This window comes from Molossus molossus, unplaced genomic scaffold (genome assembly GCF_014108415.1).
Source record: "Molossus molossus isolate mMolMol1 unplaced genomic scaffold, mMolMol1.p scaffold_m16_p_12, whole genome shotgun sequence".
Taxonomy (NCBI): Eukaryota; Metazoa; Chordata; class Mammalia; order Chiroptera; family Molossidae; genus Molossus; species Molossus molossus.
Window position 1 is genome coordinate 25,790,713 of NW_023425347.1, and position 15,256 is coordinate 25,805,968.

The window sequence follows — 15,256 nt, forward strand, 5'->3', positions numbered from 1 at the left end:
CATCTTGTGCACCAAAAGGTTGCTGGTTCAATTCCGAAACAGGACACATATCCAGGTTGTGGGCGCGTATGAGAAGCAACCAAATTGATGTTTCACATCGATGTTTCTCTTTCCCTTTCTCTTCCTCTCTCTCTCAAAAAAAAAAAAAAATCAATGAAACACACACAACACACACAAGGCAAAATATAAAATTAAACTGATTCATTTATTTCTGAGTCAGCTAGGAGGGCCTTCTGCAGGCCCGATGTCTCCAGATTGGTGATTTCCAACTGTGTAGTAATACACTGAGCATTTGTGCAGTAGTATGCAGTTTATGAAGTGCTTTCACATCAAAAATTTCACTGGCTCTCCCAGCAACAAGACTGTGAGGTACATGAAAAAGTTTTTCAGATAAGCAAGCAGCTCAGCAAGGTTATGTGCCTTGCCCAGGGTCACACAGCCAGTGCGCTATAAGGTCAAACCTTGAACTCAGCTCATATTCCCAATCTTGTCCATTACCACAGAGGCACTCGATAAACAGGGTAGGACAAAAGTAGGTTTACAGCTGTGAGTTCATAACAGAGGGTTTATTCTTGTATTATTAGTTATTAACTACTGTATTATTTTCCATATGAACAACTGTAAACCTACTGTTGCCTCACTCTGTATTCAAAAGAAGCCTGTTCAAATCTGAGGCATTGCGTTTCTGAAGCCCATGCTCTGGTACTAAGACATAAAACACAAAACTCTTCAAGTTTTAATAATGTCTATATCCAACTTCTGCTTAACAGAATAAGCATTCATTCAGCCCCCTTTCTGCAAACCTATGGAAGGAATAAATGCAAGAAACATATGCTCAGTTCTAATCCCTTCTCATTTCCTCCTGGCACCTGTTTCTGCCCCCACAGGCACCAAACATTTTAACAGCTGGCAAAAATGAGAACCAAGAGATAACACATTCAACCATTGTAGATGAAGCCCTAACCAAAAATGTGGTTAGGAAATAATGAAGAACCACCCAGACGTAAAAAGAGGACAATAAAACAGGGCACCAAAAGGTCTCCCACATTCTAGATGATTCCGTCATTACATACCTGGGCTGGTGTCCCAGTAAACCAGAGGGTCTCCTGATGGAAAAAAAGACACACAAAACCCACCCCTCTCACTCTTTCCCTCACCTCAAAAAAATTTTGCTGGAAAATAATTCCTGGTTGCATTGGAGAAAATATGTGCATGAAGAAAAAGATGTACTGGGAGCAGGGAAGGGCAAAATTGTGACAACTGTATGTAGTTTATTAACTTTCTAGGATTCATGGTAACTAAATACTGCTGTTGATAATATTTCAAAGCTCACTGGTCTTCCTCTTCATGGGTGGTGGAGCCTGACCGACTTACAAAATTAGAACTTAAAATCCAATTTAGGCTTTTTAGGCTGCACCAGCTCTCAAGAACTTCTGCCAGTAGGGCTCCCCCTTTCTAACACCCTCACACATCCTATGAATATGTGAGTAATTATGTATAATGTTCCCATTACTCATGCTGCCTCATTAACATATCTGGGCAGCCTTTGTTTACCAGAAGGCCCAGACCCTGGTAAGGATTTGAGGGCAAATGATTTCCCACAGTGCCCCATGGTCCCCTAAGCAGCAAAGTGAGGGGCAACAATGCAAATGCCAAAAAAAGTATCGAAGCTGATTTGTTACAGCCTGCAAAATCAAATGGGTTCTCAGAAGCCTAGAAACCTAATGCAGCGCACACTGGTCCTCAGGTACAAGGGAGAGGGTGGGGTGGCAGCCACTTATAAAAATACAGAGCACCCACCAGCCAGTCCCATGGGGTCCTGGGATCTCAGCTCCTTTTCCAATGAGGACTCAAGGAGACAGCCATCTGGGGATGAGGGGGTAGCTCCACCAACTGGTGTTTTAAAAAAACAACAAACACAAACATGCTCTTGAGACCGATACACTCCTTCTGTTCCTGGAAGCTGACAAACTGCCTTAACTTCCCCAAGCAAAAAAAACCTCTTCAGGGGCTGCCAGAGCCCCTATTCTGGCCTTGAGAGGCTACACTGATCATTCATTTTACCTCTATTTCATCTTAACTAAACAGTGGGAAGAAGATACAACTTTTGCCTATCTAGCCAATCCCTATTTGCTTCAGTCTTCTTTTCTGTAAAATGGACTTAGCCTCTTTCTCTCAAGTGATCTCATTATGAAAACAAATGTGGATGGTTACTGCAGAACTGACTGGGTCTTCATTGAGGATGCTTTCAGGAGGGGTGGCTGTTGCGTGGTCATCTAGAGTGCTTTCTACCATCCAAGCTCTTGTGGCATTTCTTTAAATGGCAAAGAGAGCCCTAGGAGAGAGGGCAGCATCCTCACCAGAACAATACAATCTGTGGGCAAGACACACAGTGATAGAAAAAAACCCAGAGACCTGAGGTCCTGGGTTGTAGTCCAGCTGCTCACTCAGGTGACCTAGACTTCACCCTCTGGGACAGGACCTACATATGTAAAACATGGGCCATTTCCCATGCCAGATATCCTAAGAGAACAAGAAAGATAAAAGCCACCTGCAAGGCAGGATAAGAAGAGGAAGTCCTGGAAGCAGGAAGGATTACTGGACCAAATGCAACAGGGTGTCCTGCCAGTGCTGCCACTTTCTACAAGGTTCAACTCTACTTTTTTAACAATTTTATTCTGAGTGAGAAATGAAGGAAAACCCCATTTTAAAAAATAAAATGCTGCCAGAAGGTTAATAGGATTGAAGTCCCAGGAAAAATTAAGACCTAAAAGGATAAGAAAAATCTCAAATTGTCTACAAAAAAATAGTAGACAAATAGCAATACTACATCAAAAACAAAGTCATCAGTTTCCACTTCCTGGAATGAAAAAAAAGAGTGCAATGATGAGGCAAGTATGGAAAAAGCTTTAAGGACAAAAGGAACCAGAGACTCAAAGACTGGGGCCTGGAGAGGCAAATGAGGCTTATGGGGGTTGTCATAGGAATGAAGAGAAGAGGATAACTGATTCCAACTAAAAAAACAAATTCAATTGGTCTCACTTCCATTAACAGGTAGGCTTACGGATTTGAAATAGAACAGACCTTCAGCAATATCTCCTAAGAAAATAAAGTTGCTGGATTACAAGATACAGACTTCTGAACTCCATATAAATTGGGTGTAAAATCACTAATCTCTCTGCCCCCTACCGCCCAGTGAATGGCACAATTGTTTTTAACTCTAAAAGTAATACAAATTTAACTCAGGAGAACCACTCTGAGGTATGTTACATAGCGTGAGCTAGATAGGGTGCCTAGTTTAATATTTGGGGATTAAGGCTAAACACAAGTGAAACACACTTATCAGAGGTGATAGGGACCAGATATTGGTTAGCTAATGTAGACTCTGTCTGGCAGGAAACCTTAAAAAAAAAAAGTGTGTGTATGTGTATAAACAGTTTAACTTAAACTGTTTAAATGCACTTTTTATTTTGTTGGGAAGGGAATGTGGACATAAATGAAGTTTGGTTCTTAAAAAGGAATCACTTGCAAAGCAATGTAAGTGCAGAATCCTGAACAGATTTTTCCTCAAGTCTTTTCAATGTCAGTCCCCACATTTAATTTAATAGCCTTATTTTTTAGCAAGTCACTTGTATCAAGTGTTCCCAAAACATTCATCTTAAAGTTTTCATAGAAACCACTGTCTTTTCACACTCATTCAAAGGATTACATAATATTTAACTGTAATTGCAATAATAAGACTAACTGGAATAACCAGATTGGAAACAAACAACTGACACTTGGCAAGCTTTCTATGGGTGGGAGCCAAAGGGGACACAGGCACACACACCCCAGGGCTGCCCAATGGCCAGGAGATTCAGAGCCAGGATGTTCTGCAGCCAACAGGGCAAGTAGGTTGGAAAGGTAGTGGTTAGCAGAGCTATTACTTTAATCCTGGGGGACACTTACATGTGGATCACTAACATTGGGAAAAACACTACAGCTAGAAATCCAAAAACTACTTTTCTTAGACTGCAAAACCTTTTAACCACTCAGATAAAAATGTCAGGGGTCTGGGTCTCCAGACCATCATGAACAAGGGCAAACCACTCAATTAAAAACACTCCAGCTTTGCCCTGGCCAGTTTGGCTCAGGGGTTGGAGTGTTGGCCTGCAGACCACAGTCCCGGGTTTGGTGTCCACTAGGGGCATATACCAAAAAAATAAATTAAAAAATACTCCAGCTTAGCCCGGCCGGTGTGACTCTGTGGCTGAGCATCGACCCATGCACCAAGAGGTTGCCAGTTTGGTTCCTGGTCAGGGCACATGCCCAGGTTGTGGGCTCAATCCCAGGGGGGGGCATGCAGGAGGCCACCAATCGATGTTTTCTCTCATTGAGGTTTCTATCTCTCTCTCCCTTCCTCTTTCTCTAAAATCAATAAAGAAAAAAATTTTTTTTAAAAAACAAACTCCAGCCCTGGCCGGTTTGGCTCAGCGGTTAGAGCGTGTCGGCCTGCGGTCCAGAGAGACCCGGGTTCGGTTCCTGCTAAGGGCATGTACCTCGGTTGCGGTTTGTCCCTGGCCCTGGTCCGTCGTGCGGGTGGCAGCCACTCGATGTGTCCCTTTCACATTGATGTTTCTCTTTCTCTCTCTCTCTCTGTTCCTCTCTCTCCCTCCCACTCTACCTGAACAAAAAATGGAAAAATGTCCTCGGGTGAGGATTAAAAAAAAAACAAAAAAAAAACTCCAGAGCCCTGGCCAGTTTGGCTCAGCAGTTAGAGAGCGTCAGCCTGTGGTCCAGAGAGACCCGGGTTGGGTTCCCGCTAAGGACACGTACCTCAGTTGCAGTTTGTCCCCGGCCCTGGTGTCCCTTTCAGGTGGATGTTTCTCCCTCCCTCCCTCCCACTCTATCTGAACAAAAAGAGAAAATGTCCTCAGGTAAAAATTTAAAAAAAACAAACTCACTCCAGATTAGCCTTTACCGAGTGTTTTAACGTACTATAAGCTTTCTCATGTCATCTTTGAAAGAAAGAAAAGAAGAAACAGTTCTATTTTGAATGTAATACACACCAGTCATATATTCAAAAGATTTTCTCTTTCTGAAGAAGTTTAAAATAACCTTTGGGCCCTGGCCGGTGTGGCTCAGTTGGTCGAACGTTGTCCCATGCACTGAAAGGTCGCCAGCCGAATTCCTGGTCAGGGCACATACCCAGGTTGTGGGCTCCATCTCTAGGTCAGGGATGTGCAGGAGGCAGCCAATCAAAGTATCTCTAACACTGATGTTTCTTTCTCTATCTCTTTCTCCCTCCCTCCCTCCCTCCCTCCCTCTAACACCAATAAAATCATCTTTTAAAAAGTACAATAACCTTTGGAGCAGGGTCTATATTAAGATTACACTGGCCCTGGCCAGTTTGGCTCAGCGGTTGGAGTATTGGCCTGCGGATCAGAGAGTCCCAGGTTCAGTTCCCACTAGGGGCATGTACCAAAAAAAAGAAAGATTACACTGGAGTTATTTCCAAGACACTTGGAAGTGAGTCAATAGCCCTCAGCCCAGCAATAGGAATTGGTTTAACCTAACGAGAGAAGAAACAGCTATTATACCATTAAAGTACCAAATACTTCTAGTTGGCTATTTGAGCCAATGACTATGGGGGTCACACAAGTCAGATACTTGTCTACACCAAAGTAATAGTAACCCAAATAACAGTTACCTCAAATTGGATTATATTTGGACATTATTTTTTCTTTCAAACTTCAGTGACACACTTTGGACTCTTACCTTAGTATTCCTTCCATAATCAAGCTGCTAAGTTCCTCTGCCCTAGACTTAGGTGACAAAGAGAAATGTTTTCCACTTCCAGACACAGGCAAAAACAAAACCACATGAACAGTCCATGAAAGGAAAAAGAGCAGTTAAATAATGTGTACAAGTTTTTTACCTCCAGAACTAACTGAAAAATAACCCAATGGGGTGTAAAACAAGGTTGAGGGGAGAGAATGCTCATAAATCCTACCACTATACTTTGGTGTATTTCTTTCTTTTTTCTTTACAAATATATGTAATTGTAATTACAGAAAACCCTGCTATTGAATCTTATATCACAAACTTTTCCCAGTTTTTTTAAATCATGCTGTACTTTTAAATCAGAAAAATAGATACGTATAGCTTACAGCCTACTGGTACAAATTCTGCTTGAGCTGTCCTAGAAATCAAACTGGTAATTTGTTTTCATGCTAACTACATGAATTATATCTTCTTGTGGCAGAGACTTTAATTTCAAATGTACACCTGCTATAAAGCATCACCAATCAAATGGTTTTGAAGCTTGGACATAAGTTTTATTCTTCCTAGGAATAACCAACTACTGGAGTAATGAGCAGAAAATACCTACAAAGCAAAACTAGTAACAGTTTTTTTTTTATTATCCAAATGGACTGGGGCTTTGAAAAGCAAATGTTTTCAGTTATTTAAGGTATTGTAGTGGAAGTTGTGCCCAACACAATTAAGAGAGGATTACATTGCAATTTATGAGCTTCTCAAGGATGTCATTTAATATGAAATATAATAATCATTTCTCCCAAAGCCTGCTATCTACAATCACACCCCCAAACTCTGCTTTGCTAAGGCAATAAACTAAATGGCAACTCGGCAGGCATCTAAGGATTTTGAGAGCAATTGCAGGAAATGTGCTACCTTCCACCAGCTCGAGTAATAATGCCACCTTACACAGAAAGAGTATACTGTTTTATATCTTTCATGTACATAATCTCACGTACCTAATCTCAAAGTAAAGTGGAAAAGACAGGTATTACTTTCTCCATCTTACAGAAATGTAAATACTCAGAATGTGAACCTCTTCTTCTCAGGTTCAGAAGAACTAAACCTGGAACATCTTAAGACTTAAAGAGTCCTGTGGCGGCTCTTCCAATCACACTGTATCAATGATAAGTCTTCCCTCATCTGGCCCCCTAAAAAATACTCAATAGGCAGAGAGCTGGCACAGCAGAGAGGCTTCCCTCCCCGCCCCCAGCCCCACCCAATGATATTGCAAGGCTTCCAGAAAAAGCAATAGTTGCTGCTGTGCAGCATCACCCAGAAAGGCATCCCGCCACATCCTGCACAAGGACTAGGCTGAACGTGACAAGGTAGTCGAATCCACAACATGGTCCTCCTACAAAACAAAGCTTTCCCTGAATTAAGTTCCCTTGTTTATCTAAAGCATTGGTGAGCAGACCCAACTACCACAGTAGTAATGCCACACCATCCGCAGACCTGCAAACAGAGGTAGCAAAAAAATTTCTGCAGAAAGGAGGCGTCTTCTCCCTGTTCCCCACCTCCTGAATGGATCAGAATCACTGCTAGGCGGGGGCACTCGTTTGAGGGCGACAGCCTACCAGCGCTCACCTGGAAGGCAGCGCAGCGTTCCTCGGCAGAAGGCAGAGGCCAGAGGCCGAACACACCCTCCTCCAGCTCGCCCTCCTCCGGAGTGCCAGTCCCGCCCCGCAGCGGCCTCCCACCCCCTTCCTCCGCAGCCCCACAGTGCGCTGGAACCTCCCGCCCGACTTTTGACGTCACGGAGGAGGAGGAGGTTCCACCCCCGCCCGTCCCTTTGTGACATCACAATGACAACAGAACATGGCTAGGAGCGTCCGGGAACCGGGCACAGCAGGGGGCGGAGGGAGGAAGGGGAGGCCGGTGCGTTGCGGGGGAAGAACCCGGGACAGGGAGGGGGCGTGCTGACGTCTCACCGCCTTAACCTGTTGCTCTCAAGACTGAGCTGGAGCAGACTAGTAGGGCCGCGGGGAGCCACTGGAGCCGCCGGACCGCCGCCGCCATGCTCGGCCATGCTCTGCCGTGCGCGCCGTGGGGGGCGCTCGCTGCAGCTGTGCACCCGCGCCCCCTCCAGGCACGCCCCCACCTCTCCCCGCACCTCCCACCTCTCCCAAGCCAGAGGGTGCTGCACCGCCCCCAGGCCCCACCCGCGGGCCCAGGCCGCCTGCCCCAGGGCCGCCTGGAGCCCCGAGTGCGGAACCCAGAGCCTGGAGCCCGCCCCCTACAGGCCGCGTGCGGCTGCCCAGTCTCGGCCCAGCCCACCGAGACCCCCGTACGTCCTCCCCTTCGCAGCCGTCTCAAGCTCCGCACGAGCTCTGCTCCCCGAACCTTAAGTCTGTGCTCTGCCTCCTGCGGCCACCGCCAGCCACGAGCTTGCGGCCGGACGCCCAGACTCGATATGATCCGCTGATCGCCAGCAACAAAAAATCCCACCCCACACTGCTGTCCAACTTAGTGAGGTCTGGGATGGGGGTGGAGGGGCGGTCCTTGTCCAAGTTCTACCCCATTTGCTTTGTCGCAGCATCCGAATCGGAAGAACCCTGGGAAGGCGTCCACGCTCCAGGCAAGGGTGTCTCCATGCAGTTTCTACAGCCCGAGTTTAAACTAGTCCTTTGCATTCTACCCGGCCCTCTGCAATGCGGATGTATTTTAATTCTTAAAATTTTAAGGGAAAACCTTTTTAAGTAAGGCTTGATTATTTAACCTTGCATTTCTTTCTTAGTTTAAGTTTACGTGTCTGCGTTAGGATCAGCCCTCTAGAAAAAGGCATCCAGCTTTTCCATTAAATATATTTTTTACAAAACCCGTGCCCCAAAGGTCATCTCACATTACACACATCACACTGCTCAAAAAGGGAAAATATTAACACCAATTTGTCGACTAGAGTTAAATAAAACTTTCTCATAACGTGCATTATTTCTAATGTATGTTAATTTTGCCTTCTTTTTAAAAATGGGTTCTTTGATTTAAAGCACACAGCTCATCACTGATCACTCGAGTGCATATTTGGTTAATCCCTCGGTTCCCCCCTCCACCCTCCTTCCCCCCAAACTTAAAAAAAAGCAACCACACACAAAACAAAAACAGTCCCTATGCCAATCAAAACGTAGCTGTACTATGCAAAAGACAAATTTAACTATTCCAAATCATTTATATCTATGAATGATCACCCAATTTCAGAAACCAGTTAACAGAGAGAATTATTTGTATTCACTTACATATGCATTCACATGCCTACTTAAAAACATTAGCTATATTTGTATGTCTTTTCCGCTAAAACTGGAAACCATGAATTTTTAAACAAAACCAGTCCCATTATTAAAGTCAATCCCAACAAATTCATTCCCTGTAACATGATTCCCAACTGGTTTATGTTGCGAACAAGATAAGCCAAAACGACCACATACATTAAATTTGATGTTCCAGTGGCAAGGAACAAGATCGCCATAATCGGACCCTCGACTGCAACTTAAAAGGGCTTCCAACACACACACTACACGATTTTCGAAAAACATTAATAATAACACAGGCTCATTTGCATGCAAAGTGCAATATGGGGCCAAACCCGCCCGAGAACGCAGTTTAGTTACACTACCACAGCCCCCACCCCACTCCCAAGCTCCACCAAAATCCCTTGCCTTTCATCTAAAACTAGATTATGGTTGTGTCATTCGAGGTCAATTTATTCACTTGAGGTATCTCTACACCAATCTGGTTTTTCATCAAAACTAGGCAGACACGACTTTGCTTGAAAAGCCCTCTTTCAGAAAAGAAAAGAAATAGCCTTATCGGACGCTGTGTTTAAAACCCTTCAGCTGCAGAATTATCTATAAACTTGACATTCACAGCCATTGCTTAAAACTGCAAGTCAAAGGATGTGTTGTTAGGAGCACTTACGTATTTCTTCTGAATGATATTCCTCTTGGGTCTTTCCTTGCTCATTCTGAGATCCAAATGCTGATTGCAAAAGGGGACAATTGCTTCATGAATTTAAAGCCGTCAGAAATTTGCAAAAAAATATCCTGGTGGTTTTTATTGTTGTTGGTGGTGGTTGATCTTGTAATCCGACTTTTCTTCCTCTTCCCCCAAAGCCCGATTCGCCTTGAAATAAATCCGAAATTGAGAAGGAAAAAAAAAAGAGCCAAAGACGAACGAAGCAAACAAACAAACAAAAAAAAATTCACTTTAGTAAAACACCCATAATGGAAAATTTCCCCCGAAACACACACACACACACACACACAAAAAAAGAAAACCGACGCCCTTCACTTCCCCCCCTTTTTCCTCCAAAAACTACATCAGCGAAACGTGAAGGTCCTTAGTGTCTGATCTGTAGTTACATCTTGGAAAAGAAAAAGGAAAGATAAATTAAAAATGTTGGAAGTCACGTTTATGCTGCAGCAGCAGTGCGAGCAGAAGAGTCAACTCCAGCAGCGGCGGCAGCACCACAGCGAGGGCTCGCCGAGTCTCTTTTTTCCAAGCCCCCTAACCAATGAGAGAGAGGCTATCCAGCCCAACTTTAAATGGACTCTGCTTTTATACAAGTTAGGGCTCCTCGGATAATTCCCCGCCGGGTGCTAGCCGAAAACTCCCACAGTGGAGCCACCAGGCGCCCGCCAACCCCGGCGCCGACCGCCCCCGGCCCGCTCAGGAGGACCCCCGCAGCCTCGTCGACTAGACACACCCGAGAGGCCTCGACGAACCCTTCCCGGGAAACCCCTCAGGCATCTCTCCCACGCCGAGCCTAGGAGTGGAATTGAGAGAGGCTCCCTAGGTCGATGCATGGCACGCTCGGTCGCTCCACCTCACCCCCTTTCCCCAGCTTGCGGCTCTCCCCACAGCCGCCAGACGCTAGCCCCCGCCATTGCCCTCACGTCTACCTGCAGCCAGGCTGCTTGGTACGAGTGCCCCAGGACGCCCGGCCCGGAGAAGAGCCGCCTATTCCCGGGGCACCTTAGAATCGTCCCCTTGATCTTCTGGAAGTTGTAGTCCCCCGACTACAAAATGGCTATGGCCACGGGAGCGAGGAACTACAATTCCCAGCCTGCCCCGCCATCCTGTCACTCAATTCCCCTCCCTCCTCCTCCTCGCCCCCTCCCCCTCACGGGCCCTGCCAACAAACGCTTGGACGTGTCCCGCGTGCGACACTGCTAGAGGCTGGCTCGGGAATGGCCCGCAGAGCGTGTGGTCCGCAAGCGAGGAACTCCCCACGCCGCCCGCCCTCGGCCCCGGGTCCGGCCCCTCTCTGGCGGTGGCGCCCGGCCCCCTCCCCGCGCGCCCCGCCCCCACCCGCGGAGCGAACCGCCTGTGGAATCGAGGAATCGCGCGCGCCGGGCCGAGCCGAGCCGAGCCGAGCGGCGGGGGAGGGACGGGAGGCTTCCCCGGGGAAGGCCTCGGAGCGTGGCGGCGCGGGGGGCGGTGTCAGCGAGGGGTTGGAGCCCGTCCTAAGGAAAACTGGGCCACGCACCAAGAGGAATCCTCGGTGTGAACTAGTTGATCGGCGGCGCCTGCTGCCTCTGCCGCGCCGCCGGTGTCACCTCAGGACACCGCCTCGCGTAATCGCATGGAGCGTGCAGCGGTCGGGCCCAGGGTAGTCTAAGGTCACCTCTGCCGGCTACCGACCGCCGCACGCGCCCGCACACGCGGGGCTGAGCGCGGGGCGGTGGGGAAAGGCCGCCTCCCGGCGCGGCACGCGGCCCAGCGCGAGGACAGCTTCGGGGGTGGCCGCAGAGGGACTCGGGGCGGCTGCCCCCGTCAGCAGATAACCGGCTGTGGAGAGAGAGCTCGAGCTTCTCTTCGGGCGCGTCGCGCGGCCGGGGGGCCCGTGAGCGAGACACGCTGAGGTGGCAGCGAGGGGCGCGGAGGGCGAGCGCCCGGCCGGGCGGACTCCGGAAGCGCCTGGAGCGCCGGGGACGCCGGGCCGCCCGCCGGCCCGACCGGCTCTGCCCCGCGGCGTGGCCACCGAATGGCTGCGCGAACGCAAGCCTCGGGCCCTCGTGTAGCTCGCCGGGCCTTCGCCTGCTGAGCAACTTCGGCGAGTCTCTCCCAGCCATTTTGCATTGTTAATTCCTCACTGCGAGGGAGGGTTTAGAGAAGTGCTGCTTAAATTACCTCCTCGCAGCCTGCCTCGTGCTCCCTCCCAAACACTTCCCGCTTCCCTCTCCCGACAGTCCCCCCGAGCTGAGGACCCGAGTGGCCCTGTTGGGTCTGAAGAGACAACCAGGGTGCACAGCCTCGAGGCTGCAGGCCAGGGAGCTGGATTCCCGCCGCAGGCCGGCCTCCCCCGAGCCCGCACCCAGGGCCTCCCCGAGCCCGCCGGCTCCTCCGCCGGTGCATTCGTGCGGGCCAAACCTTGCGGGGAGGGTTGCATCACGTCAGTCCAGCCGAGACCGAGACGTGGTATCGAAACGTTCAGTGAGTGAAATAAAATGCGTTTTCATGCTGCTTTGTCATGAGCGCTTGACAGTTTAAAAACTCTCAATGCTTTCCGAACTCAAATAATTTTGTCTTAGGTTCATTTCCCAAGCAGAAAAATACATGACCTCCTGTGCCGTCATAGTGGCAGAACCTGCCGGTGCCATTGGCTAGGAAGGACCCAACCGAACAGAGCACTTTTCGGGCCGGCCACCCAGGTGACTTCGTGGTTGGGTTACAACCAGGTGTTTCCAGAAGACCTGATCGTGCCGACGTGTATCCTGGAGCTCTCCACTCGCCCATACTGTTAGGGTTTAACTAACTTTCTGGACACTGAATGTCAGATCTGTCATTCCCCAGGCAAAATATTAGAGGACAAAGGTGGGTTTCTCAGTTCCCTCAGCCGGCCCCTGGGGCGAGGGCTCTCTGCCCAGGCAGGGCCTGTGAACCCCTGCTGGACTAACAACTCCAAGTCACCAATATGAAAAACCCTCCTCCTGGGTGAGACTGGAGGGCAGGGGAAAGAAAGGAATCTGCTCAAATCCAGAAGATCTGGATAACTTCAGTGTTGTTTTTCCCTAAAAAAGAAAATAAATTGGCCTTTTCTGGCGTTGAAAGCCTTTCCTGATGAACTTCCTTTTCCTGCCATCCTGGCAAGGCAACATATGACCTTTCCTTTCTTTTTCCTCCTCCTTGTTTATTTCCTAGAAGCCTAATTCACTCTTTCTCCTGATGATTTTAACTCCTCGCAGCACATCTCTTGACCTCGAGTCCAAGGTGAGGGATGGGCGGTTGGAGGGAAGACCTCACTAGGTACATTGCCTCTTTAGGTCCGACGTGCCAGCACTGTGCTCATCCCTGAGGACACTGATAGCCATTAAGTCCACTAAGAAACACAAAGTTCAGCCCTGGCCAGTTTCACTCTGCCCCGAGGACAGAAGGGTCACAGGTTCGATTCCCCGTCAAAGGCAGATACCTGAGTTGCAGGTTCGATCCCTGGCCCTGGTCAGGGGTTGTGCGGGAGGCAATCAGTTGATGTGTGTGTCTCACATTGATGTTTCTCTCTCACTCGCTCCCTTCCTCCCTTCCACTGTATCAAAAAAAAAATTTAATCAATGAAGAAATATCCTCAGGTGAGGATTCACAAAAAAGAAACTCAAAGTTGAGGAGGAAGAACATACTTTACAATCCATTGTGATATCTCTAACGTGTTATGTTAACGATAGGGGAAAGGTGCCAAAGGGAACACAGCTGAAGTCACTAGGAAGTAAGGAGTTTTGAAGGGCAAGAGGTTCTGCAGTTTGAAGTAAGATGAGCAACTTTCCAGCATGAAAAAAAATCGTGAGGCCTGAAAATATTGTATACCTGTCGATGGGATTCAGTTTTTGTTTGGGAGTGACTAAAGATGAGACAGAGGTAAACCAGAAGGGTTCTGTATGTCAGGCAAAGGAGTCTGGACTTTGCCTGTAAGCTAAAAAGAACCTTTGAAGGGTTTTCACTAGAGGTATAAAAGCTGATACTTATTTTTGAAAAGTAATTCTAATTGTGAGACAGACTAAAGATAGGAGAAGGGAGAGACAAGAAGCAGAAAGACCTAGAACCAGTTGCAGTGTTACTGAAATAATGAGGTGAGAACTGATCATAATCTGAATGCAATGGCATTCAGAGGACAAGTTGAGAAATATTAAGAATGTCAAAAGTGTATAGGACTTGAGCCCTATGTGTGGCTCGGTTGGGTGTCGCCAAAAGGTTGCAGGTTCAATTCCCCGTAAGGGTACATGCCGGGGTTTGGGGCTCTATCCCCAATCCTCAGTAGGGTATGTACGGAAGGCAGCCAATCAATGCTTCACTCTCGAATAGATGTATGTCTCTCTCTTTCTCTCTCTAAAATCGATAAAAAAAAATTTTTTTAAAACAGTTTATAGGACTTTGGAACTGGTTAGCTGGAGGGAATGGTGACTGATTCCTTAATCTGACCATTTATGCTGTTTTAATTAGATCAGTTATTTACTCTAGGAAGAATGGGAACGTGATGGAGGTGAAAGGAAGAGTGGCGAATTATCAGACACAAATGAAAGCAGGCACTACCTATTCTGGGTTCAAATCTATATGGGCAGCCCTGGCCAGTTTGGCTCAGCGGTTGAGCGTTGGCCTGCGGACCAGAGAGTCCAGGTTCAGTTCCTTCTAGGGGCATGTACCACCAAAAAAAAAAATCTGTATGGGCAATCATATTTGTATTTTAGTGCACCATTTAATTTACTATAAGAAATGACAAGGAAAAAATTTAAAAGTTAGTAAAGATTAATAAAAGTTAATAAAGAGGAATAATCCACAGTCCTATGTTATATGCATATTGAAATTTCCCTATTATTTCAAGGGATAACAGGTTATCACACATGCTTCCAAACAGCACTCATATCCATGGTTCCCCTAAGAAATAAAATTCATCTTTTCTAGAAATTCTTCCTTAAGGGCACATATTTCACCCCTTTGTGTTGTATACTTATTTGCTTACATTCTCCAGTGTTGTTTTATGTTCCCATCTTCTCGCTCCAAATAAAAATAATAATAAGATTTCTAAAGTTGGAGATCATGTCTACTTCTCATATCCTCCCCAAAGCTCCTGAAAAGTCATAGAATTTGGAAGTATCCAGTAAATGCTTATTGTTGAATATTTCACCAAAACCATAATGCCCAATTATTTAGACTATTGCCAGCCATTTAGTCTGTTACTATCATCTCCAATTCAATTTATTAGAGCGCAGCTATATATTTTCCCCTTGCAGTATCCAAATTCAATAGTGTTATAAATTCTTCAAGGCCCCAGATAGGTCCAATCCCATCTCCAATTCAGCCTGGCTGCTTGGCTTACTCATTCCTGAATTCTCATTGCCCCTGTTACTTCAGACACATTTTTAAAAAATAAAAATTGTATATATTTAAGGTATACAACATGATTTCTTTAAACTGATTTTTAGAGCGAGAAGAAGGAAGATAAGCCCTGGTTAGAGCGTGATTCTGATACGCTATG

General features: G+C 47.0%; 1 protein-coding gene across 8 annotated transcripts in view; it reads right to left on the minus strand.

Moving 5' to 3' along the window:
• JARID2 (jumonji and AT-rich interaction domain containing 2) overlaps positions 1-10,713 on the minus strand; it is a 266,545-nt gene extending 255,832 nt beyond the window's left edge. For 2 of the 8 annotated variants that reach the window (XM_036257242.1, XM_036257236.1), the window contains exon 1: positions 9,709-10,311. In XM_036257242.1, coding sequence (XP_036113135.1) covers positions 9,709-9,753 — 45 coding nt within the window. In that variant the 5' untranslated portion in view covers positions 9,754-10,311. Of the gene's footprint in view, positions 1-9,708; positions 10,319-10,691 lie in introns of those variants that run through there. The other 6 variants (XM_036257246.1, XM_036257245.1, XM_036257239.1 and 3 more) reach the window with 5 other exon arrangements.
• Between the last annotated feature and the right edge of the window lie 4,543 nt (positions 10,714-15,256).